Source organism: Engystomops pustulosus, chromosome 4 (genome assembly GCF_040894005.1).
Source record: "Engystomops pustulosus chromosome 4, aEngPut4.maternal, whole genome shotgun sequence".
In the NCBI taxonomy this organism is placed as follows: Eukaryota; Metazoa; Chordata; class Amphibia; order Anura; family Leptodactylidae; genus Engystomops; species Engystomops pustulosus.
Genome location: NC_092414.1, coordinates 194,471,626 through 194,497,733, shown reverse-complemented (window position 1 = coordinate 194,497,733; position 26,108 = coordinate 194,471,626). Strand labels below are relative to the sequence as shown.

At 46.2% G+C, this 26,108-nt stretch overlaps 1 protein-coding gene across 1 annotated transcript; it reads left to right on the top strand.

Annotated features, from left to right (window-relative positions):
- Window positions 1-9: 9 nt before the first annotated feature.
- Window positions 10-24,429, top strand: STXBP2 (syntaxin binding protein 2). Its single transcript, XM_072149227.1, has 19 exons — window positions 10-238; window positions 4,699-4,748; window positions 5,535-5,616; window positions 6,050-6,126; window positions 8,325-8,403; window positions 11,594-11,697; window positions 12,957-13,105; window positions 13,468-13,552; window positions 13,793-13,923; window positions 15,874-15,981; window positions 16,069-16,126; window positions 16,544-16,609; window positions 17,531-17,611; window positions 17,923-18,061; window positions 18,410-18,516; window positions 21,479-21,577; window positions 21,825-21,913; window positions 21,992-22,149; window positions 22,480-24,429. Exons 1-19 carry the CDS (start codon window positions 202-204, stop codon window positions 22,557-22,559), a joined length of 1,779 nt encoding a protein of 592 aa, XP_072005328.1. The 5' UTR covers window positions 10-201; the 3' UTR covers window positions 22,560-24,429.
- The last annotated feature ends 1,679 nt before the right edge of the window (window positions 24,430-26,108 follow it).

Genomic DNA, 26,108 nt, shown 5'->3' with positions numbered 1-26,108 from the left:
ACTTCGCCACGCCCTCCTCCGCTTTCAGCGCTCTGGTAAATAAACCACGTCATTGGCTCGCCGTCAACTCCCCCTAACAACCAAGAACCGCCTCTAGGCAACGGACTTCCTGCTCCTCCCGTGATGTCACGAGTGGCCGTGACGTCACAACGCGGAAGTCACCTAAGTTTCGGGGGAGCCGTCGTTTGGTGACGGGAGAAGATGGCGCCGACCGGACTGAAGGCGGTGGTCGGAGAGAGTAAGTTGCAGTGGTGTGACGTCAGTGATAGGGTCCGGCAGACTCGGTGGTTAGTGAGAACGTATGGGTGTGACGTCATTTAGGCACGGCGCGGTTTTACGTCATGTGATATAGCTGGGAGCAGGGGTTTGTGTCAGACTATGACGAAGGTTTCCATACGATGTGATTGGAGGAGCATTATACTGCTGCCCTGTACTCCAGAGCTGCACTCACACTGCTGCCCTGTGCTCCAGAGCTGCACTCACACTGCTGCCCTGTGCTCCAGAGCTGCACTCACACTGCTGCCCTGTGCTCCAGAGCTGCACTCACACTGCTGCCCTGTGCTCCAGAGCTGCACTCACACTGCTGCCCTGTGCTCCAGAGCTGCACTCACACTGCTGCCCTGTGCTCCAGAGCTGCACTCACACTGCTGCCCTGTGCTCCAGAGCTGCACTCACACTGCTGCCCTGTGCTCCAGAGCTGCACTCACACTGCTGCCCTGTGCTCCAGAGCTGCACTCACACTGCTGCCCTGTGCTCCAGAGCTGCACTCACACTGCTGCCCTGTGCTCCAGAGCTGCACTCACACTGCTGCCCTGTGCTCCAGAGCTGCACTCACACTGCTGCCCTGTGCTCCAGAGCTGCACTCACACTGCTGCCCTGTGCTCCAGAGCTGCACTCACATTGCTGATCACTGTAACATAGATCATCATATGGCGCCCCCTGTAATTCCTCCTGGGAATGGATATTTTGATCCACATAAACTGGTGCTGATCCTTTAACACCGTGTTGTGTGTCTCAGGATGTAACTTACATAACATTATGTAATGCCTGATCCATGACTATGATAGCGAGGACAGCTGGAGCCCATGTCATCCAGAGAATTAATAATGGCGTTAGTCTCCGGACTGTGGGGTCACCGTAGGGACGGGGTTAGCCCCCACAGACTGTGGGGTCACCGTAGGGACGGGGTTAGCCCCCACAGACTGTGGGGTCACCGTAGGGACAGGGTTCAAATGTCCAGTTGGTCTGGAGGTGTCCAGTCGGTCTGAGGGCCATGCTGGTCAGGTATATGCAGCCTGGTGATTCTGGTCTGTACGTTGTGAGCCCACAGCTATGTAATGTGTGTAGTGACTGTGCTGCATTAGTATTTTTATGGTGGATTTTACAGGCTGTAAATAGTTTATGGGGGATCACTGTGACTGTGTCTAATAGCTCATCACATTCATTACTATTGAGTCCTGTGTTCTTGCAGTGTGAGGGGCGGGTAGCGGGTATTTTTAGTACAGTTTGTGGTTCATGGTGGGGGGGAGCACACAGTGCTTTCAGAACCCACACCCGGGACACTGGTAAAAATAGGGAGATCTAGCAGGTGTATGGAGACTCTATGCAAAATTTATTTCCTCTTCTAAAGATGAAATGTTTCACATTCTGGGACGTGTGTAAAGCTGGTCTCTGTATTCTAGGCCCCTATGATGCTGAGGAGTCCTTGCCACCTTATAGGACTGTCATCCTGTACTGTGAATGGGCTACCAGCAGGGGGACACTGTCTCCATTGTCTGTGAGGATAATCCCTTTAAATCTTATTATCCCTTTTCTACAAGGACCTTCAAATGCAAAATTACTGGAAAGAACATCTGTGTCCCTTCCCTGCAAACCATGTACATGGCAAGGTCATTTCGTGTCCCATGGATGCACATGGAGTGGGTAGATGGGTCACTGCACCCAGTTCTCCTAACAAGGACAATCCTTTCTGGAGATGGCCACCCTGGATGCTGGAGCCATAGCATGGGGTGTAATATTGGGTATCCTGTAGTACATGGACCGGACAGGACCTTATAGCAGCACCTTGAACATACACATGTACACTCACTGATACTTTCCATTTCATCATCCTTAAACTTGTACTTGTATAGTATGAAGGTTAATTCAAAACTGTTTATGTAGTAACCAGCAGTCATTAGAGCGTCAGCTCTGCAGCTCGGGATGTTTATAGAACGTCACACTTGGCTCCTGTATGTGTGTGTACATAGAGGACTCCTGTGTATGTGTATACAGTCTGACAGCTCCTGTACAGCGCCCGGAAGGAAACGGATGTAGGACTGCTCCATATGTACACAGCACCCGATCTCTGTGGCTGATCACGTATGTACACAGCACCCGAGGTCTGTGGCTGATCACGTCTGTACATAGCACCGCAGGTCTGTGGCTGATCACGTCTGTACACGGCACCCGAGGCCTGTGGCTGATCACGTCTGTACACGGCACCCGAGGCCTGTGGCTGATCACGTCTGTACACAGCACCCGAGGCCTGTGGCTGATCACGTCTGTACACAGCACCCGAGGCCTGTGGCTGATCACGTCTGTACACGGCACCCGAGGTCTGTGGCTGATCACGTCTGTACCTAGCACCCGAGGTCTGTGGCTGATCACGTCTGTACCCAGTACCTGAGGTCTGTGGCTGATCACGTCTGTACCCGGTACCCGAGGTCTGTGGCTGATCACGTCTGTACCCGGTACCCGAGGTCTGTGGCTGATCACGTCTGTACCCGGTACCCGAGGTCTGTGGCTGATCACGTCTGTACCCAGCACCCGAGGTCTGTGGCTGATCACGTCTGTACCCAGCGCCCGAGGTCGTGGCTGATCACGCCTGTACCCAGCACCCGAGGTCGTGGCTGATCACGCCTGTACCCAGCACCCGAGGTCTGTGGCTGATCACGTCTGTACACAGCACCCGAGGCCTGTGGCTGATCACGTCTGTACACAGCACCCGAGGCCTGTGGCTGATCACGTCTGTACACAGCACCCGAGGCCTGTGGCTGATCACGTCTGTACACAGCACCCGAGGCCTGTGGCTGATCACGTCTGTACACAGCACCCGAGGCCTGTGGCTGATCACGTCTGTACACAGCACCCGAGGCCTGTGGCTGATTACGTCTGTACACAGCACCCGAGGCCTGTGGCTGATTACGTCTGTACACAGCACCCGAGGCCTGTGGCTGATCACGTCTGTACACAGCACCCGAGGCCTGTGGCTGATCACGTCTGTACACAGCACCCGAGGCCTGTGGCTGATCACGTCTGTACACAGCACCCGAGGCCTGTGGCTGATCACGTCTGTACACAGCACCCGAGGCCTGTGGCTGATCACGTCTGTACACAGCACCCGAGGCCTGTGGCTGATCACATATGTACACAGCACCCGATCACTGTGGCTGATCATGTCTGTACCCAGCACCCGAGGTCTGTGGCTGATCACGTCTGTACACGGCACCCGATCTCTGTGGCTGATCACGTATGTACCCGGCACCCGAGGTCTGTGGCTGATCACGTATGTACACGGCACCCGATCTCTGTGGCTGATCACGTATGTACCCGGCACCCGAGGTCTGTGGCTGATCACGTATGTACACGGCACCCGATCTCTGTGGCTGATCACGTATGTACCCGGCACCCGAGGTCTGTGGCTGATCACGTATGTACACGGCACCCGATCTCTGTGGCTGATCACGTATGTACCCGGCACCCGAGGTCTGTGGCTGATCACGTATGTACACAGCACCCGAGGTCTGTGGCTGATCACATATTTACACAGCACCTCAGGTCTCCATTCAGAAAAGTGAGTGAGGGACCTGCATTCGTCAGGTGTTTATAACGTATCCTATGGATTTGTCACCACATACATGAGATGGGGATAACCTCTGCTCTGCCAGTCTTTGGCTTATTCCCTCTGAGAGGAGCCTGTAGTTGCTGGGTGCTGTGTGTACTGAGCTGGGGCCAGGGCTCTTATCTGGTAACGCTCCTCCATCACAGGATTTCCTTGCGGTCACACCCGGCCGGTGTCACAGCGGGTGCTTCCTCTTCTCTCTGCTTTCCATTCGCTCAGTATTTTGTGTGTTGTTCCTCGCTGATGTGCTGTACTCTGTAGGATATTGTATTATCACCCACACGGGGCTCCTTATCTGTCTTACATAGTTCAGCGCAAATTATTGCTTTATTCTTTTTACATTATTTTTTATTTCCTGCTTTTAGGACGATTGTAAAAGCTTCATTACAGACGTGGTGTTTTTTTTTTTTTTTTTTGGAGGGGGGGGGGGTGTGCTGGTTTAACCCTTTTATCACTGATACACATCTTTTTGATAATTGATGTTACTATGTAATGGATTTTCTTTGAATAAAAATGTAAACGTATAAAATATGGCCACTTTGTGTATATGGTAATGCTGGATTTGTTCGCTTTGGGGTCTTGTACTACCCATAAACATAGGGGGCGCTGCTTCTGGAATTCTGTGGATACAGACAGGTTATAGTATATCATTAGGATAAGCCACCCAAGTACCGCCAGTTAGGGATAGCTGTCTGGTCTACTGATCACAGCAATACATCATGCCACAGTATATTCTCCCACTGTATTTTACATGAGGTTCTGTCCTATCTCAGCACCCGCTGTTTTTGCTCATCCTTTATCCTCTTCCCTTGCAGAAATCCTGACCGGGGTGATCGGCAGTGTGAAGAAGGATGGAGAATGGAAGGTAAGCTCAGCACCCATTCACACCATCCCCTGCATGTAATATATAAGGTGCATAGAGATAATGCAATGGTTGGCCTATTGAAAGGGATCACGAGTAAAACCTGTACAGTACAGATAATTATGCACAGTTCCCTGCTGGCCTTGGGTGGAGAAAGGGTAAAGAAGCAACATTTTGGCTGGCCTTGGATGTGGGAAGGGAATCGTGCAAATCCCTGGTGATCTAGGTCAGCGGGAGGAAAGATCTTGAGCATCCTAGGGGTTAAAATTGAGACGTCTGTGACTGTATAAAGGGTTAAAGCATTTATCTAGGAATTGACGGGTGATGGGACCCTCTGACTAAACCAGGGTAACGCCTCCTATAAAGCCACCAAGGCCGGACACTTCTATGGCTCGAACTCTGTAGATGGATAGAACATTTTTGCTGACTACAGCCACCACTAGAGGGAGGCAGTAAGCTTTCTAAATACACTTTTTCATCTTTTTGGAAATTTATAGAATTCAGAAAGCTCCCCCTAGTGGTGATAAATGTTATGATTTAATTCTACCTGTGCAGTGTATTTGATGCTCTGTATCATGAGGACTGCATTTTGTTAAATTTTGTTAGTTGGAATGACCAAAGCTTATTCCCCGTGTGGGCAGCGAGACCAGTATCCATTGAGGACAACAGCAGCGTCTGACTTGATATTAGCGGACACCCTGTACCATTGTCCTGATGTATAGATCTATACTAGTACTGGATCCCAGTGTTGTCCAGTCTGTAGGTGTGATGTTGGTTTTCTTTCTCTAGGTTCTTATCGTGGATCACACCAGCATGCGCATCCTCTCCTCCTGCTGTAAGATGTCAGACATATTGGACGAAGGCATCACCAGTAAGTCTCTGCATAGTATGTAACACTGACCGTCACCCCATGTACAGCACCCACTGACAATCTGTAGGTAAACTACAACTCTCTGCACACCGCCATCTCTGTTTGGTCTTCAGGGCAGGCTCCAGGTTTCAGTAGGCCCCTGGGCGACAGAGCCTCAGTGGGCCCCTTTGCATTAAAAATACAGAAACTAAAATATTCCCTACTTTATCATCCTAAACTACTCCTCAAGGTCATGTTATACACAGCCCTCCTCCCCGGTGGGTTAGGTTATTTGGGTTACTTTCCCCCAAAAAAGATGTTCCTAGAAAGTGGCCAACCACTTTGATATTTTGTGTCGGTAATAATGTAGATGTGTTTTATACATCTAGATGGATGTCATATGGGAAATGTAAAATAATTTCTTTACGTTTTATTTTTAATTTGAAAACTTCAGTCGTTGAAGATGTGAATAAAAGAAGAGAACCGATCCCCAGCCTGGAAGCCATTTACCTCATCACTCCCAGCGAGAAGGTACCAAAAGCTAATATTAACTGGCATACTGTTAGATGCTAAAAAAAAGGACCTATGACCCTTATTTACATAATATGGCGCCACCTGGTGTGTACAGTGCACGTCCAGCTAATGCATTCAGTCACCTCCTAGACTCTGCGTCGCATACTTTGGTCACTGCAGGGCAGCCAATAGGAATAGCTCTTTGCCCTGCTTGTCAGGGAAGGAGCAGAGCCAGCAGTGTCAGACAGTATACATTATCCTACTGTGCACCTCCTTTTAGTTGCCTGAAATTGTGACCATTTATTACATTTAGCTTTTTCATCATTTGCACTTTATTTTTATATTTTTTGGCGCCCACACCCCTTTGATAAATTTGAACTTCACCCCTTTGCCTTGCCTTCCGCTTTTGAGCAGTAATGAATGGAATAGGAGAATGTGGTTTACCCAGTCTGACTTCTGTCTGCGGTGTTCATGACAGAGTTTGTGTAAAAGTTTGGTTCCCAGAAGTATGTGCTGGGGTTGGTCCTTTCAGCCAGTGTGAGGTTTGTTTGTTTTTCTGTACCTGTGATTGGGGGGGGGGGCACAGTGATTAGGAGAGATAGGAGTCAAGTATCCCTGTGATGCGAGGAGCTGTTCTGGGAAGCCTAGGTGTATTATTGTTCAGGAATAGGGTGTATAGATGTGACCGTAGTAACAAAGCAAAGACTATCCACAGACAATCCATCAGAAATGCCATAGAACCAAAGTATACCTTTCTCTCGCTCCAAATTCCTGCAATGCTCCAATACATCCAGTTTTTTAACCCTGTTACCAGGAATGTGATTTTTAGCTGATGACAGGTTCCAATGGCCTATGTTATGCTGTTATAGAAAATTCCTTTGTCAGCGATCCTGAATCATTTCAGTAGTTTAGAATAGTTTGATTTACATTACCTGGCTCCCTGTGGTCAGTCCCGGAGGGTGCAGCTGCAGCCTTTGTGTGCCTGTGTCTCCTCACTCTTCCCCTCCTCCCCTCCCTGCACAATGCACATTATAGGAAGGGGTGGAGGGGGCTGCATGAGTGTGGGGTGTGCATGAGTGTACAAAAGAACACACTGGCTGCCGCTAAAGCCCTTACTCTTGGACTTGCCACACGCTGCTGGCAGGGATCCAGTTAATGTGAATGAAACTTGTATAAACTACTGAAACGATTCAGAATGCTGACAAAGGCATTTTCTATATCGGCATAGCAGAGGCTATCGGAACCTGTCACCAGCCAAAAATGACATTCCTGCTGACGGGTCTCCTTTAAGGTCAGTATTCGCCACTGTCCTCTCCCAGACCCTTACTCGTCTATAAAATACCACTCATAGACTTTATCATCTTTATTCAATCTCTACTCTTATACAATGGAAGCGTTCTGCTGAGAAAGCAACTCTTAGCATATGCAAATGAGCTTTCAAGTGCCTACTGGGCGGTCTTGAACCAGGCAAGAGCTCGGACTCCTCTCATTGGCCCTGCCTGATGCCTTTGTGCTGATTTATGTCCCCAGTGTTGTCTTGCAGTGTTCAATCCCTGAAGTGCAGGAGCAATATATCCGGGCTGTGTCCCCTGTGACGGCCACTATGTGATAATGTACTACAGTCCTGCAGCCGCCATGTCACGCTCTCTCGCTTACACTGCTCAATGTGTATGAGGCTCCTTCTCCCGATTCTGCTGTGAGAATAAAGACTGTATTCTCACGGCGGTAATGACACAAACCAGTCGGACTAGTTCCTCTAATGCTACTTTCAGTACCGAGTACAATAACAATGACATTACAGTAACGTTGCAGCAGGAGATCCTTACTCCAGTCTATTGTCTCCTCTATAACACAACATAAAAGGGTTATCCTCTCCGGGGTGATGGGAGCGCACTCTTGTGTGGACAGTATGCAGAGTCCTATGACGTACAATGTGATGCCCACTGATATGAATGGGCACAGTGCAATACCTCATCTCTCCTCTGGGGGCACTGTAGGGAAATGAATTATTTTCTGGTAGGTTTTTGTGCAGATTACTTATTAACTGTTTAGCAGTAGGACATGTGATAAGCTTGGTTGAGGAAAACTTCTAACGTAAAGGCTACGGTCCTTTAATAACCTTATGTCACTTATATATATACACGGTATTTCCAGAACTTTTATACCTTGGGTACCATGACCTTTTTCATTGTCTTATGTATTTTTTTTTTTACCAGTCGATCCAAGCTCTTATCTTTGACTTCAAGGACCTGGGTGCTCCCATGTACAAAGCAGTCCATATATTCTTCACAGACAGTGAGTATGGTTATTGGGCCAGACTACACCTACGGGGGTTGTCAATAAAGGAATGCTAAACCTGAATAAGCAGGATCAAATTAGACAAGATTTGTAGTCTTTTTAACTGGGGTGGGTCTTTTTTTTTTTTTTTTTCCCTACATTAAACATGGAGGAGGGAGGAGACTCCCGTTGAAGCCAGTTGTTTTGCAGCCAGACACTACTAAAGGGAAGTTAGTACATACCATATATACTAAAGTACAGGCAGTCCCTGGGTTACATACAAGATAGGTTCTGTAGGTTTGTTCTTAAAGGAAACCTACCATTTAGAATGGCCGGGGTAAGCTGTAAGTACCGGGCACCAGCTCAGGGTGAGCTGGTGCCGGTACTTACTTTCGTTAGTGTTATAAACCGCGGTATAGCGGTTTTAACACTTTTTAAACTTTGCGCGCGCAACATCTCCGCTATTTCCTATGTAGGCGCGCTCACCATCGTGCGCATGCAGCGCCGAAGCCTGTTCTGGTCTACAGTTTAAACAGTGTTAAAACCGCGATACAGTGGTTAATAACACTAACGAAAGTAAGTACCGGCACCAGCTCACCCTGAGCTGGTGCTCGGTACTTACAGCTTACCCCTACCATTCTAACTGGTAGGCTTCCTTTAAGTTGAATTTGTATGTAAGTCGGAACTGTATATTTTATCATTGTAGCTCCAGACAAATATTTTTTGGTCTCTGTGACAATTGGATTTTAAAAATGTTGGGTTGTCATAAGAACCAGGAGTAACAATAAATCTTCATTACTGACACCTGTGATAACTATTCCAGCTGTTTATTCTAATCTAGGGCTAAAGTACAGTAAATTACCAACATCCAGAGGTCCGTTTGTAACTAGGGGGTCGTCTGTAAGTTGGGGACCGCCTGTATAAGTTTACGCACCTAATTTTGCCACTTAATACTTGGAAATGTATTGACTTGAGTATAAGTGGGCAATGCATTGGTCACTCCCTCCCCCAGAGGAATAGCCCCATGCAAAATAAATTTTCTTTATATGTATCGGAGCATCCATGCTCTCTGCCCCCGCACACACTATGATGCGGCCATGACGCCGCTGATGATATCATTGTATGCGCGCAGTCAGAGAGCATAGACACGTCTCTCACCGCTGACATGAATAGGAGAAGGAAGATAAACCGTGGAGAAATTTGGAAGGTAAGTATGTAAGATTTATTTATTTTATACGCTTGTGTTAAAAGGAACCTGTCACCAGGGACCTCATTTTCACTAAAGAAAGGTTACAGATATTCCTTTCTGCCTTCTCTCAACATTTGCATTACAATATACACTCACCGGCCACTTTATTAGGTACACCATGCTAGTAACGGGTTGGACCTCCTTTTGCCTTCAGAACTGCCTCAATTCTTCGTGGCATAGATTCAACAAGGTGCTGGAAGCATTCCTCAGAGATTTTGGTCCATATTGACATGATGGCATCACACAGTTGCCGCAGATTTGTCGGCTGCACATCCATGATGCGAATCTCCCGTTCCACCACATCCCAAAGATGCTCTATTGGATTGAGATCTGGTGACTGTGGAGGCCATTTGAGTACAGTGACCTCATTGTCATGTTCAAGAAACCAGTCTGAGATGATTCCAGCTTTATGACATGGCGCATTATCCTGCTGAAAGTAGCCATCAGATGTTACAGGGTACATTGTGCTCATAAAGGGATGGACATGGTCAGCAACAATACTCAGGTAGGCTGTGGCGTTGTACCAAGGGGCCCAAAGAGTGCCAAGAAAATATTCCCCACACCATGACACCACCACCACCAGCCTGAACCGTTGATACAAGGCAGGATGGATCCATGCTTTCATGTTGTTGACGCCAAATTCTGACCCTACCATCCGAATGTCACAGCAGAAATCGAGACTCATCAGACCAGGCAACGTTTTTCCAATCTTCTACTGTCCAATTTCGATGAGCTTGTGCAAATTGTAGCCTCAGTTTCCTGTTCTTAGCTGAAAGGAGTGGCACCCGGTGTGGTCTTCTGCTGCTGTAGCCCATCTGCCTCAAAGTTCGACGTCCTGTGCGTTCAGAGATGCTCTTCTGCCTACCTTGGTTGTAACGGGTGGCGATTTGAGTCACTGTTGCCTTTCTATCAGCTCGAACCAGTCTGCCCATTCTCCTCTGACCTCTGGCATCAACAAGGCATTTCCGCCCACAGAACTGCCGCTCACTGGATGTTTTTTTTTTTCGGGCCATTCTCTGTAAACCCTAGAGATGGTTGTGCATGAAAATCCCAGTAGATCAGCAGTTTCTGAAATACTCAGACCAGCCCTTCTGGCACCAACAACCATGCCACGTTCAAAGGCCTCAAATCACCTTTCTTCCCCATACTGATGCTCGGTTTGAACTGCAGGAGATTGTCCTGACCATGTCTACATGCCTAAATGCACTGAGTTGCCGCCATGTGATTGGCTGATTAGAAATTAAGTGTTAACGAGCAGTTGGACAGGTGTACCTAATAAAGTGGCCGGTGAGTGTAATTGTGTGTTATAACTTACCTTGCACCCTGGCAGAATCCTCTGTGTAGTCCCAGGGGTTGTGCTTTGGTTTGAATGCATTTCAAAAAACATGTGACTTGTCTGTGCTGCAGACTTCTTTAGCTCCTTCACAGAGCTCACAGCCTGGTGAGGTGACATCAGTGGTAGAAGGAGGAGCTGTACAGGAGCACAAAGGTGGGGGCCAAGAGCTGAGCAGTCTGCAGCACAGACAAGGAACATGTTGTTTATTGAAATGCATCCAAAGTCCAAGCCCTGCGACTACACAGAGCATTCTGTCAGGGTGCAAGGTAAGTTATAACACACAATTATATTGTAATACAAATGCTTAGAGAAAACAGAAAGGTATATTTGTAATGCAGGTGTGATAATCTTCTGTAACCTGTCTTTAGTGAAATTGAGGTCCCTTGTGACAGGTTCCCTTTAGGTTATTCAGCACATTTTATTTACTGAAAAACTTCTAATACATGAGTATATTATTATTATTATCAGTTGGAGATGTATCAATGTTTTTCTCTAGCTCCCCCTAGTGGTGGCCGCATTTCACTCTGTTGCTGAATCGGCACAAATTTGTAACCAGTTTAAATGACCTAAGTAAGAGCCGCACATGAAGGTCACTGTGATAACTTGTCCCCTCTCCTTCTCAGCTTGCCCAGAGAGCTTATTTAATGAACTGGGGAAATCGAGAGTCCCAAAAGTCATCAAGACATTAAAGGAAATTAATTTGGCGTTCCTCCCTTATGAGAGTCAGGTAAGTCACACGTGTGTCCGCCTTGTTCTTTATGTGTAGCAGCCTCTGTGCTATTATATGATATAAGTATTACTCTATCATACTTGTGATGTCACATGGCCTGTGTATAGCTACAGTGGGCCGCAATACCAACAACAGCCACTATAAAATAGCTGTTCACAGACTAAAGGAATTGGTTCTGTCTTATTTTGGGCTAAGACACATCGATGTATACACTGTTTGATCCAGAGGCTTATCTCTGTTATCTCATGGATATCGCAGATCACTTCTAAACAATAGGAAATGACAGACCTGTGTGTAGAGAGAGCAAATACCTGGGTGGAGAGTCCCATCATCACTTGTCATATGTTACATCTAGTAATAGAAACGCAGGCAGGAAGCCAATAACTATAAACAACTTGGCGTGCTCAGTAAGGTTGGCACTGTCATTTTTCCTATAGCAGAGTTTTTTGGGGCCAACATAGTGGTGATGCATTTATTTGCATGGAGCACATCCTTAGGCTACATTCACACACATGTATGGGGGACGTATATACAGCCTATATACGTCCCCCATACACTTCTATGGGCTCACGGCCCTGTACAGGAGCGGTACGGTGCAGCACACGTGCGGCACCGTACCGCTCCGTAGCCCGGGAAAAGATAGGACATGTCCTACCTTTTCCCATATTATGGCGCCGTGCGCCATAACTTCCTGTGGAGAGGGGCGGGGGTGAGCGGCGCTCACCTCCTCCTCCTCTCCCCTCGCTGCCGTGTGCCCGCCGTGCTACGGTGCGACGGGCACACGGCAGTGTGCATGTAGCCTAATACTGTAGATGGTGGAGTCTATAGGGCCATGCAAACCATAGAAATGCACGTCTCGTGGTGGTCAGAATAGTTAGAGTGCTCAGCTTGTACACATAGTCCATGCCATAGCCATATGGTTATAGCTGTACGACAAGAATGTTCAGTGGTCGTGCATTGCACTGAAACCTTAAAGTTTCAATTGGAATCCTATAAAATTTACTTGTGTTGTTGGTTCCATCTCGGAGCCTCTACCTGATGTGTCCCTAGGGACCATGTGTGACCACCGTCAGGTGGATGTTCTAAGGGGAAGTCAAAAGAACACCAGGGAGCGCCAAATTGATGATGTTGCTGCTATATCCACACACAGGAGTGTATAGTTTTTTTACACCATACATCATGGGCTTGTCCACGTTCCAGTGTTTTCTTCCATAGATGTAAGAATACTTCACATAACCCTACCTCTCTATTTCCAGGTCTACTGTCTGGATGCAAAGGACTCTTTCCACACACTCTTCAGCAAGGCAGAAAAGGAAGTGCGGAACAGATGCCTGGAGCAGCTGGCAGAGCAGATAGCCACGTTATGTGAGACCTTAAAGGAGTACCCGTCTGTCCGATACCGCAGGTACGTGCCCAGTGATGGAGGAGGGATATCCATATAAAGCACAATGTTGTGGGGTGCATACCTGTACATGGGCTAGTGGAGAACTTGGGCCGCATTGTCCTTAAAGGCTATAAGATTACTAGTAAAAAGGTGATGTAAAGCCCCTTGAATTGCAGTGTATTGAATGGAAGCCAGGTTGAGCATTAAATACATTATCATGTCATTTATGTCGTCTGTTAATGCAGACCGGAGCCATCATTTTGTACATCGGACATTGCTGTTGTTTTACATACGTATCTATGGCTGAAGCTTTTCTCCAGATGTGGACGGGGCCTTACACTACATTAGTGATTTCACTAATCAGTTTCCTGATTCTATTGCAGTGGCTATGAGGATAACACCACCCTCGCTCACATGGTGCAGGACAGGCTGAACGCATTCAAAGCCGACAACCCAAGCATGGGAGAGGTGAGGTCTCCACCTTGGACATCTGATCATATCCTTCCTCTTATAGTGTCCCACATTGGGTGTCACTGCCTTCTCCTTGTAGTACAGACACTGGTGGACATGTTTCTATGAGTCTTTTTCTTTCCATGCAGCTTGTACTGTCCGCTAGCCTCCTCTGCTTTTCTGTTCCAACTCTTCTCCCTGCTTCTTCATACCCATCCTGATTCCCCCTATCCCTTCCATGTGTTTCTCCCATCCCAGGGCCCAGACAAGTCCCGCTCCCAGCTCCTGATCGTGGACCGTGGATATGACCCTGTGTCTCCCCTCCTGCATGAGCTCACCTTTCAGGCCATGGCTTACGACCTCCTTGATATTCAGCAAGACATATACCAGTAGGTGCAGTGCATCACCCCTCGTCTCCAGTGCAGCCTACACGCCTGCTTTATCCATGCGTGATCAACTGGATTTAAGGAAATCTACCATGAAAATCCAACATCATAAACACTTACTCATAAATGCAGGCACCGTGACACTGGTAATCGTATTTGTTATCTATGGCCTCCTTCTAAAATCAACTTTTAAAAAGGATGCTGTTGAGAAGGCACTGTCTCGCACTCCCCCTCCCACTGCCTTATGTAATATCATGCTGTGGTAGGGGAGATGCAGTGTAACGGCTTGTGAAGCTTCAGCACGGATGGGCTCATCAGCATAATTAGAAGTCGATTTTGGAAGGAAGGAGGCCATAGATAACAAATATAAGAAGATTATCACACTCCCATCTATGAGTAAGTGTCCCTGGGTTATCAAGATGAATTTTGATGGTAGATTTCCTTTTAAAGAGTTGGCCTAAAATTTTATCACATTATCTATCTATAGGTATAATCACTGATCGCTGTGGGGCTGAATACTGGAATCACCATTGATCCCTAGAATCAGTATGATCCTACAAAGGAATGGAGCAACAAATCAGACATGAACACAGCTGCTCTATTGACTGTCTGGAGATGATTGCTATCACCATAGAGAATGAATAGAGCGGTGGGGCCCATGCTGAACCTGTTACTCCAGTCCATTGAGAAAAGAAGGTTCAGATATTGTATTACATTGCTCCACGTTTTTTAAGATCTCTGCTTACAGTCAGTAAATGAGGATACAAGTTTAGATACTGAGGCTGGAAGTCTGTACACCTCTAACTCCGCTCACAGATAGGGCTGTATCGGGTATGCAAGGATCTGGACTCTGAAATACAAGAATCAGGCGCTTCTAATGATTCATGGGATTTTCCACTTATACATTGCTACATAGCTGAGGCCTACACATGTTTTGTAAGCTGCCCACTTCCCTATTATATGTGAGCATAGCTATGTGATGCACAGGGATGTATATATGGTATACTGTACACTTGTACTAGTACTACTGAGATCCTGGAGCTGACCTGTACAGGGGGGCTATATAAGTGAGATCCTGGAGCTGACCTGTGCAGGGGGGGCTATATAAGTGAGATCCTGGAGCTGACCTGTGCAGGGGGGGCTATATAAGTGAGATCCTGGAGCTGACCTGTGCAGGGGGGGCTATATACGTGAGATCCTGGAGCTGACCTGTGCAGGGGTGGCTATATAAGTGAGATCCTGGAGCTGACCTGTGCAGGGGGGGCTATATAAGTGAGATCCTGGAGCTGACCTGTGCAGGGGGGGCTATATAAGTGAGATCCTGGAGCTGACCTGTGCAGGGGGGGCTATATAAGTGAGATCCTGGAGCTGACCTGTACAGGGGGGCTATATAAGTGAGATCCTGGAGCTGACCTGTGCAGGGGGGGCTATATAAGTGAGATCCTGGAGCTGACCTGTGCAGGGGGGGCTATATAAGTGAGATCCTGGAGCTGACCTGTGCAGGGGTGGCTATATAAGTGAGATCCTGGAGCTGACCTGTACAGGGGGGCTATATAAGTGAGATCCTGGAGCTGACCTGTACAGGGGGGCTATATAAGTGAGATCCTGGAGCTGACCTGTACAGGGGGGCTATGTAAGTGAGAATCTGGAGCTGACCCGCAAAGGGGGGGGGGGGGGGCTGTAAAAGTGAGAACCTGGAGCTGACCTGTACAGGGGGCTATGTAAGTGAGAAATTGAAGCTGACCCGTATAGGGGGCTATACAAGTGAGATCCTGGAGCTGACCCATACAGAAATAGAATGTCACAATATGACGTCGTCATGGATCGGCACAGTCCAAAAAAGTTCTGTCCTCCTGAATATTGGAAGGTGTGAATATTTAGTCTTGGGCTTTTACATGATACTATTTTGTTCCTATGTTGTGACCTCTCTCCCTCCTGTATTCTCCCTCACAGCTATGAGACCACGGGCATAGGAGATTCCCGGGAGAAGCAGGTCCTTCTAGATGAAGACGATGACCTGTGGGTAGAGCTCCGCCATATGCACATCGCAGATGTCTCCAAGTAAGTGACAACATCTTATAACTCGGGGGGGGGGCTACATCTTACAATCTCGTGGACCTTTGGTAAAGCGTCTTTCTCTCATTGCAGGAAGGTCACTGAATTGTTGAAATCTTTCTGCGAGAGTAAAAGGATGACGACAGACAAGGTAGAAGTCTCTCGGTTTAGTTTGTTTGTTTTAATTGACCATTAGAGGGCGCTGTAGTACAGGAAATTATTGCTGAAAATGAATAAATCTGTATATAGCCCCATCATATCCTGCACCACCACAGATCATGTGTAAAAGATGTGCATGATTACTTTTGCAATGTAGATGTTAAGCCAAAACCCACTTTACCTAATTATTAGTCATCTATTAATTACAGCTATAATTATCATCTATTTTCAAGGCGTTCCAGAATGTCCTGTCTTTTGTTTTCAGATTTCTCTTTACCATATTCATGATTTCTATTATTGCCTCTTTACACCTTGTGCACGGATGTCTCCATACAACTCATAAGCGGTCACGAGAGTCTCATTGTTTCTTTGTAATAATCTGTATCAATCTGTTTGGTTTTCTTTTAAGGCCAACATCAAGGATTTGTCTCAGATACTGAAAAAGATGCCGCAGTATCAGAAAGAGTTAAATAAGGTAAGTGCTGGCAAGGAGGGCAGTATGATTCCCTATATATATATATATATATATATATATATATATATATATATATATATATATATATATATATATATATATTGTACTAAAATGGTAAGTCGCTCTTCACATAAGTTACTGCTGCTGCTGCTCAGGAGCTGCTTCACAACCGCAGTCACAGATTTGAAGACTTCACTGCTGAAATCTCCCAGCAATCCTTGCTCTGCCAGTAATTGGCAAAAAACTTTGCAATCTTGTGTAAGCACTGTAAGCTAGAACTGATCAAATTTCCACCATCCAAATGCATGGAAACTTCCGACATGAGCCTTCCAACAAGTCGTGGTAAACTAAAGAATAGTTCCCGTATCTCTCCTCTCCTGGTAGCTGTAGTAGGGTGGGATTGGTAAGGGAGGTGATGACCTGATGAAAAGTTCCCGTATGTCCGGGGTCCATGGTAGCTGTACAAAGGGCAAACGCTTGTAATAGGCCAGGATTGGTGAGAGAGGTGATGACCTGAAAAGTTCCTGTACCTCTCCTCTCCTGGTAACTGTGCAGAAGAGACATGTCTGTAATAAAACTGATCTACAACCGATTCTGTACAATCCAAATGCACTTAATTGTCTTCAACAAGCGGTGGTGATCCCAATTATTAATGCAAGTAAGAGTCGTGCTAAAGTAAAGAAAAGCTCATGCGCCTCTCCCCTCCATGGTAACTGTACAGAGGAGATATTCCTCTAATAGGCCGGTATTGGTAAGGTAGGTGATGACATGATGAAACGTTCCTGCGTCTCTCCCCGCCATGGTAACTGTACAGAGGAGCCTGTACCAGGCTGTTATCTCTCCTTTTTATTATACTATTGTCTCCAGATTTACCTTAGAGAATTGCATATATGACCTCTGATATTCCCTTCCGTCTCTCAGTACTCCACACACCTGCACCTCGCAGAGGACTGCATGAAGCGCTTCAAAGGAGGAATAGACAAACTCTGCGCTGTGGAACAGGTAGGTCCAATATGTGGCCATTGGATGCGAGCCTTGGGCCGGGCCCTGGCACTGATTTGTCTGATTATAGAAGTGATCTTAGAAACTGTGCAATTGTAAACAAGCTCCATAGCAAAGAGCCAGAAATACTTTATATGTCTGATTTTGGTAGTAAGGAATGGAAGGGTTGGGGGATATCAAATTGAACCATGAAAATCTTCCCAATAAGTAACACACACCGGCAGAAGCCACGTCTAGTAAGCAACAATGCGGAGAGCAGAAAACAGACTTCGTATTCTATTCAAATTTGAGTATAATTTTTTTTTTCCTAGGACTTGGCCATGGGGGCTGACGCCGAGGGGGAGAAATTGAAAGACCCCATGAAGATTATCGTCCCCGTGCTTCTGGATCCGGCCGTCAAACCTTATGACAAAATCCGCATCATCGTGCTATATATTTACCTGAAGAACGGTGCGTGCAGATGCAGTCTACTGCACATAAAGCAAGCAAATACATGCTAGTGTCATACCTGATGGACAGGGTTGTATCATGTCAGCCGGCCGGTTTCTAGTTTACATTCACAAGTTGGGCCTTGGCATCTATGGCAAATGGTCACAAGTTCCTAAATAAATCTCCCCCCCCCCCCACCTTGTAGCAATATATAGCGCTCTTAGACTACATCCCTAGTGGCCATGTGTTGTAGCACATGGTAGTGGAGATGTTCCTGTCATGGAGCTCTCTGTAGTCTAGATCACTAGATGTGTATTGATACATGACTGACTCTCAGAACGTGAATGTCTTTATTTCTATCACCCATAGGTATAACAGAGGAAAACCTCACCAAACTAATCCAGCACGCCAACATACAGAGCGACAGCAACATCATACGCAACCTGCAGCGCCTGGGGACCCGCGTCATATCAGGGGTATGTGATGGCAGCACACCACCTTACCTTTCCATCTCTTCTCTCTTGGTGAATTGGACCTGGAGATTTTCTTATTTTTTATGTCCTACCTGTGACCTGTCTGTGTATCATGGAAAGGTAGTGACTACGTCATGGGTCGCACTTTCTGTGACCACTACAGCACATTCAGTCACTTGTATTGTATAGTATTCATCCAGAGAGGCAACCCAGACATGTCTGAAATGTATAGATTAAAGGGGTTGGCCACTTTACCTCATGGTTTTTGCCAAATGTGAGGGGGAGGATATTTGGTAATTTGCCAATATACAGACAGTCCCCTACTTAAGGACTGACTAACAGACAACCCATAGTTACAGACAGACCCCTCTGACCACTGTGACCTCTTGTGAACCTTTCTGGATACTCCCAGGTCGCTATGATCAGCTGTAAGGTGTCTGTAATGAGGTTTTATTAATATTCCTTGTTCCCATTACAGCAAAAAACTTTGAAAATCCAATTGTCACCGGGACAAAAAAAAAGTTTGTCTGAAGCTACAATTATAAAATATACAGTTCCGACTTGCATACAAATTCAACCTGGGAACAAACCTAAAGAACCGATTTTGTACATAATACGGAGACTGCCTAAACATCTATTTATAGTTCTGCTTCGCTTTCTTGATATGTAAAGTGAACCCTCCAGTCTTTTACCTCATCAGCCAGACGTTCCTTACCACAAAATGGCCGCAGATGGAGGGTCATGTGATCTCTAACTGTCCATGAACAATTGCCCTCCCAGGATCTTATGATGGTTTTCATGAATATAAGATGAAGGTCCTGGCAGGGCAATTGCTCATGGAGAGATAAAGATCACATGACCCTCCATTTTGAGCAATTTTAGGGACAGGAATGTCCGGCTGATGAGGTAAAAGACAGGAGGCTTCACTTTACATATCAAGAAAGCGGAGCAGAACTATTAACCCCATAGCGCAATAAGACGTACCCTTACGTCTTGCTGCGCATGGGGGAGTATGAAGAGGGCTCACGGGCTGAGCCCTCTTCATACTCACCGGGTGTTTGCTTCATAATGAAGCAAACACCCGTCGCTAACACCCACGATCGGTGCTTGCACCGATCGCGGGTGTTAACCCTTTGATCGCCGCTGGCAAAGCTGCCGGCGGTATTAAAGAGCCGGTGGCGCGTGGGCGCCGCCATCTTGGCTGCGATCGTCACTCCCCGTGACGTCACCGGGGAGCGGCGATCCGTTGTCATGACAGCCTCGGATCACACAAAGATCCGAGGCTGTCATGATCGAGGCTATCTATTACAATGTGCGATCTGCACATTGTAATAGATGGTATGCAAAATCCCCATATACTGCCATTCTGTAGTATGGCAGTGTATGGTAGGATCAATCAGACGACCTAGGGTTAAAGTACTCTAGGGAGTCTGAAAAATAGTAAAAAAAAATAAATAAAAAAAAAGTAAAAAAAAAAAAATTTATATTAAAAAAACATAAAAATTCAAATCACCCCCCTTTCCCTAGAACTGATATAAATATAATTAAACAGTAAAATCCCTAAACACATTAGGTATCGCTGCATCCGAAAATGCCCGATCTATCAAAATATAATAACCGTTTTTCAATGCGTTTTACCCCGTAGCGGAAAATAGCGACCAAAGTCGCAAATTGCATTTTTTTAGCCATTTTGAAGAATAGAAAAAATTCTATAAAAAGTGATCAAAAGGTAGCACAGTCCTAAAAATAAAAGCGTTGAAAACATCATCAGAAGTCGCAAAAAATGACACCACCTACAGCTCTGTACACTAAAGTATGAAGTATTAGCGCAAGAACACTAAAATGAAGAATTTTTTTTCTGTACAGGAGGTTTTAATTTTTGTAAATGTATGAAAACATTATAAAACCTATACAAATTTGGTATCCCTGTGATCGTATTGACCCAATGAATGAAGTAGACCTGTCATTTGGGGCGCTCAGTGAAAGCTGTAAAAACCAAGCCCACAAGAAATGACGCAAATGTGTTTTTTCATAATTTTCACTGCATTTAGAATTGTTTTCCCGCTTCCCAGTACACGGCATGGAATATTTAATACCATCTCTATGAAGTGCAATTTGTTATGCAGAAAATAAGACCTCACACAACTCTGTACATGGAAAAATCAAAAAGTTATAGATTTTTGAAGGTGGGGAGTGAAAAATAAAAACGCAAAAACGAAAAAGGGCCTGGTCCTTAAGGGGTTAATAGATGTATATTGGTAAATTACCTCATATCCTGCCCCTCACACTTATACACACATAACACAAAACATGAGGTAAAGTGGCCAACCCCTTTTACTTTGTAAACAAACTATTAAGGTAACTCATTCCAACTTAAAGGGATTGTCCAGAAATAGAAACCAGGGCTGCTTTCTTTTAGCATGGATTTTTTTTTCTGGCTTTCTATCTCCTCCATTCTGATGAATGCTGCTGTACCACACATCTGTGACCTGTGGGGGCAGTGTTTCTGGAACAAGGCAGTCTTATTTTTCTAACCCTATACAATTCCTTAAAATAATATAACAAAACAAGAAAATAGCGCCTTCAGTGCAGACCTGTATTGTATAGCTTTGTTGGTTGTAAGCCAGTCCCTGAATAGTAAGAACCTTCAGCCTCCATTTTGCTTTCTATGCGGAGTCTACCTTGCTAATCTACATATATACAGCCCCCCGCTTACTCAATAAATGTCCGTCTCCATGGTATCAGACTACACAAGAGCGCCGTAGTCTGATATTGCATTTACACTTTCAAGACAGACAAAGTGTAAATGCAAGATCAGACTACCCGCACTTATGTAGTCTGATACCATGGAGACGGACATGTTTGTAACAGAACTGTAATCTGGCATATTCTTATCCCCAGTTTGTCACGGTGTCCTATATACTGCCCTGTACCCGATGAGTAAAATCTGTTTTCCATCCGACAGCAACCGTCCTCCACACCTCACAAGCCTGACAGAAAGATCCGGCCGGAGTCCACCTATCAGCTGTCTCGCTGGACGCCAGCGCTGAAGGACATCATGGAGGTAAATAAAAAAAAAAGCTTTAGAAATCCATTGTCGCCTATTATGTATTGTATAGTGGCTGTTCTAGGGTATTGCAGCTAAGCCCCATTTACTTGAGAGGGACTGATCAGCAAACAGGCCATGTAATATATGGACGTAACACCTGGCCCAGTGCTGAAATACCCTTTAAGACTTTCCTTTACCTGTATCTTTCCCTGCTGTTGTATAAATGACTTGTATATGAATGTGTCTCCTGCATCTTTTGTAGGACGCCATAGAGGAGAAGCTGGACAGGAAGCAATGGCCTTTTGTGTCAGAGCCCTGCGGCCAAGTGGGCAGCGCTCAGACGGTGGTGAGGTGCGGAGAGACCGTAGTGGTTATAGTATAGGTGTATATGTTTGACCTGTTTTAATAAGTTTTTTTTCTGTATTTCAGTGCGAGGTTCGGTCACTGGCACAAAACCCGCAGCGCGGCAGAATACAGATCAGGACCGCGGCTCATTGTCTACGTCCTGGGAGGAGTTTCCATGTCTGAAATGAGATGCGCCTACGAGCTGACCAAAGCTACAGACTCCAAATGGGAAGTTCTGATGGGTGAGTGCGGAGCAGCGCTCTGTTATATCTAATTCATCACATGCTGACTTACAGGGGTTGTCCGAGGAAAGGAAAAGAAAAGAGACATGGTTTGTTTTTGGTTTTTTTGGGGGGGGTTTTTTCCTTTTCTTTTTTCCCCTCTGAAACCCCTCGCCCGCCCCCAAAACAGCGCCACATCTGGCCATGGTTTGTACCGGTATTGCATTTCTATGCAGCTGAGTTGCAATACCAGCACATACCATGGTCAGGTGCGGCACTGTTTTTGGAAGAAAGCAGCCATGCTTTTCAACCCCCAAACAAATAATTTTATCTTTCGCTTCTGTCTCTTAGGGTCCACTCATATATTGACCCCCACCATCTTCCTGGACGGCCTGAAGACTCTGGACCAGCAGCTCCCGAAGTACGAGTGAAGACGTCCTCCATACCTTTTGGATCTACGTCCGACTTAGTAACACTCCATGTGAGGACACCAGTGCCCCCCTCTCCCCACTGGAGGCAGCGGTTACCTTATTAAACCAGATTTCGGCAGAGCGGAAGGCCCTGGCAGAATCTTTCATCCAGCTTTAGATGTGTTTTTATCAGATAACTCTGTTTTGATAAGACATATATATTTTTGCTAAGAAAAAAAAAAATGAATTTCCTGAAGGATATTTATATTTTGATAACGTGCCTTACAGGACCTACCCTGGAGGTCCACCTTCCTTCCACAGACATTTCACGCCCTCTGCTTTAGGTCCAGGATGGTCTACAGTGTCTTTTGGGTATAGTTATTTTGGTTAAGGGGAAGCAGAGGTTTTCTATACTGTAAATGGATTTGCACAAAACTATAAAGAGCGCCCCCTATTGAAATTCTTAAACAGAAAAATGTATTCTTCCATTATTAGAACAGGTGACTTCCTAGGAAGCTGAAACTCTGTTTTCTTGCTTTGTATTGGTGATGTATATGTAACGTCTCTTACGGTTTAGGTAACAATAAGCTGGTGCTTTAGTGATACGTCTGTAGCAGTTTGTCTGCTGCCTGTAAATAAAGCTTTGAGGCATTGAATTTCAGGGAAGGAGGCCATGGCAGGAGGAGGTACAGGGGATGTGTACGTTGTCCTCTGATGTCTAGAAGGATGGACGTGTGTGAAGCTGGAGGAGGTACAGTCCAGTGTATGTGCACATGTGGATAGGGCCATGGGCCGGGCTTTTCTGGATTTTGTTTGTTTTATATTGGAAATGAAAATATATGTTCCTTTTCCTATGACATATATACATGTACGTGTTTATCAGTATTCTCCTGCTCTCCTCCACTGCTACGGTTTTCACGTTACAGTAGAAATCGGTCCTTTGCTTTATTTGTGGTCAGATCTTCCCCTTTTTGTTACAATCTCTTCCTGTTCTGGACAAAATCTACTGGTTCCGGTCTGGATGCTCTATATTCAAGGCAAGATAAGTCAATTAATTTCATATCATCTCCATACTGCGTCTGGTGTCATCAGCTGGTGCAATTATGTGTCCCTCTACACATTCACACCTGGCTGCCGAGCATGCACGTCCTGCAGCGAGAGATGGATGTGCGCTGGCACCTCAGACATGGGTCGCCTATCCTGAGAATGTAAGAGTAGAGCATGAAAGAATCCAGCTTTGTGGCTTCTTCTCTATACCAACATCTGCCCCATATAAATTAGATGGTCGGCCAATTCTTTAGTCCTCTACAATCACCTGGGACTGGAACAGATTTTCTAATAAAGCTTTTTAGGATCCTCCCCTATGACCTGTGACCTTTGTGCCTGTGGTAGGCGATCACGTTTAGGTTAATGGGGCTGAGCTGCGATACCAGACGTAGACCACAGACGGAGGCTGCTGCTGTTCCTATTACTTCATGACTGAGGAGATATAGTGACTTTTTGCTGTGGGACATACAGATCTCACACGCCATTAGTGATAATCACATACAAAGCAGCAGTGATGGCTATGGCCTCCAGCACAATGTAGGTCTATTTTGGTAGAGTCCTACCCCCCCCCCTCCCCCCCCCCCCCCTCAGTTCGCTATGAACTACACCTTTCCTGGTAAGTGACCTCCATCCCCATATAAAGAAGCACAATCTTCTCTTACACATTTGAGGTCCAGGAGACTTGTCTGTAGGGAGGTTCAGTCTCCTCTATGCGGTCACCTGATATAAATGTACATACACCTATACATACTATACACATCACCCACATGTGGTGGTAACGGCTCTGCCACTGTGTGTATTTACCCCTGCAGAGTGATTGTAATAAATTCTAATATAACCTTTATGTGATTGTTGTGATAATTTAATAAAGAATACATAAACGTGAATGGAAAAGGTCTTGTATATAGGGGGGGAAAAAAGCGTAACCACTGGTGACATATAGGGCTCAGACAATGGAGAACACTTGGACTATACATAGGGTACATGACCTAAATGGGAGAAAAATCAGGTTTGAGTCAGTGTAAAGCAGGGGTCGGGAACTTTTTGCCTGAGAGAGCCATGAACGTCACATATTTGAAAAATGTATTTGGGTGGGAGCCATACAATATGCACATGCCCCCCAGTAGCTACATAGTCACAACACATGACCCCTGTAGATAGGTAGCCACTGCACATGCACCCCAGTAGCTGGGTAGCCCCAGCAACTGTCCCCTGTAGATGGGCAGCCCCTACACATGCCCCCTAAAGTAGATAAGTAGCCCCAGCACATGTGCCCCAGTAGATTCGTAGCCACTAAACATGCACCCAAGTAGCTAGGTAACTCCAGCAACTGTCCCCCGTAGATGGGTAGCCCCAACACATGCCTCCAAAGTAGATAAGTAACCCCAGCACATGCACCCCAGTAGCTGGGTAGCCCCAGCAACTGTCCCCTGTAGATGGGCAGCCCCTACACATGCCCCCTAAAGTAGGTAAGTAGTCCCAGCACATGTGCCCCAGTAGATTCGTAGCCACTAAACATGCACCCCAGTATCTAGATAACTCCAGCAACTGTCCCCCGTAGATGGGTAGCCCCAACACATGCCTCCAAAGTAGATAAGTAGCCCCAGCACATTCGCCCCCAGTAGATAGGTAGCCACTGCACATGCACCCAGGTGTTAGGTTTGTCTATCTGCTAGATGCAGCTGTCAAAAGAGCCACATCTGGCTCCCGCTCCATAGGTTCCCTACCCCTGCTGTAAAGCCTACAACTTGTCTGTTGCATACAAGGAGTATCTCTCGTTCTGGTCATTATGTGACTTGTAATGTGTATTGACCTACTGCACATGTAGCTGCTGCGTAGAGACCTAGCTGCAGTGACACACTCTTTCCCTTCTCCATAGACTTCTGTGTTATCTGACACCACAGTGATTATCTCTCTTACAAGCAAGACAGAATTTATTAGAGATTTCAAAGAGAAAGTTAGGAGAGCATGAAAGGAGCCAAGTAATCGAAGAAGGAGGCACCTTGTAAAATAAAACAAAAACAGAAAAAAAACTATTATTGATTTATGTTCTTGATGTTATGCTAGTTCTTTTCCCTATATTATGCACACACATACATTGGGCTTTTCATAAAAGGTAGGGTAGAGATGGAAATGGTATGCTGGAGGATCAGACTACATAGAGTGGGGCAGATTTACTTACCCGGTCCATTCGCGATCCAGCGGCTCGTTCTCTGCGGTGGATTTGGGTTCGGCCGGAATTTCACTAAGGCAATTTCTCTGACGTCCACCAGATGGCGCTGCTGCGCTAAAGTTCCCCGGACTGCACTCAAGTTCACCGGCCTATTCCTAGTGAATGTAAGTGCAAGCTCCGCGACACTTTTTGTTTTTAAATGCGGCGGTTTTTCCGAATCCGTCGGGTTTTCGCTCGGCCACGCCCCCCGATTTCCGTCGCGTGCATGCCAGAGCCGATGCGCCACAATCCGATCGTGTGCGCCAAAATCCCGGGGCAATGCAGGGAAAATCGGCGCAAATCGGAAATAT

Coding starts and splice junctions, on each gene's coding strand:
- STXBP2 (XM_072149227.1), top strand. CDS start 202: ATGGCGCCGACCGGACTGAAGGCGGTGGTCGGAGAGA. Junction 4,749..5,534: donor AGAAGGATGGAGAATGGAAG/GTAAGCTCAGCA, acceptor TTCTTTCTCTAG/GTTCTTATCGTGGATCACAC. Junction 13,106..13,467: donor CCGTCTGTCCGATACCGCAG/GTACGTGCCCAG, acceptor ATTCTATTGCAG/TGGCTATGAGGATAACACCA.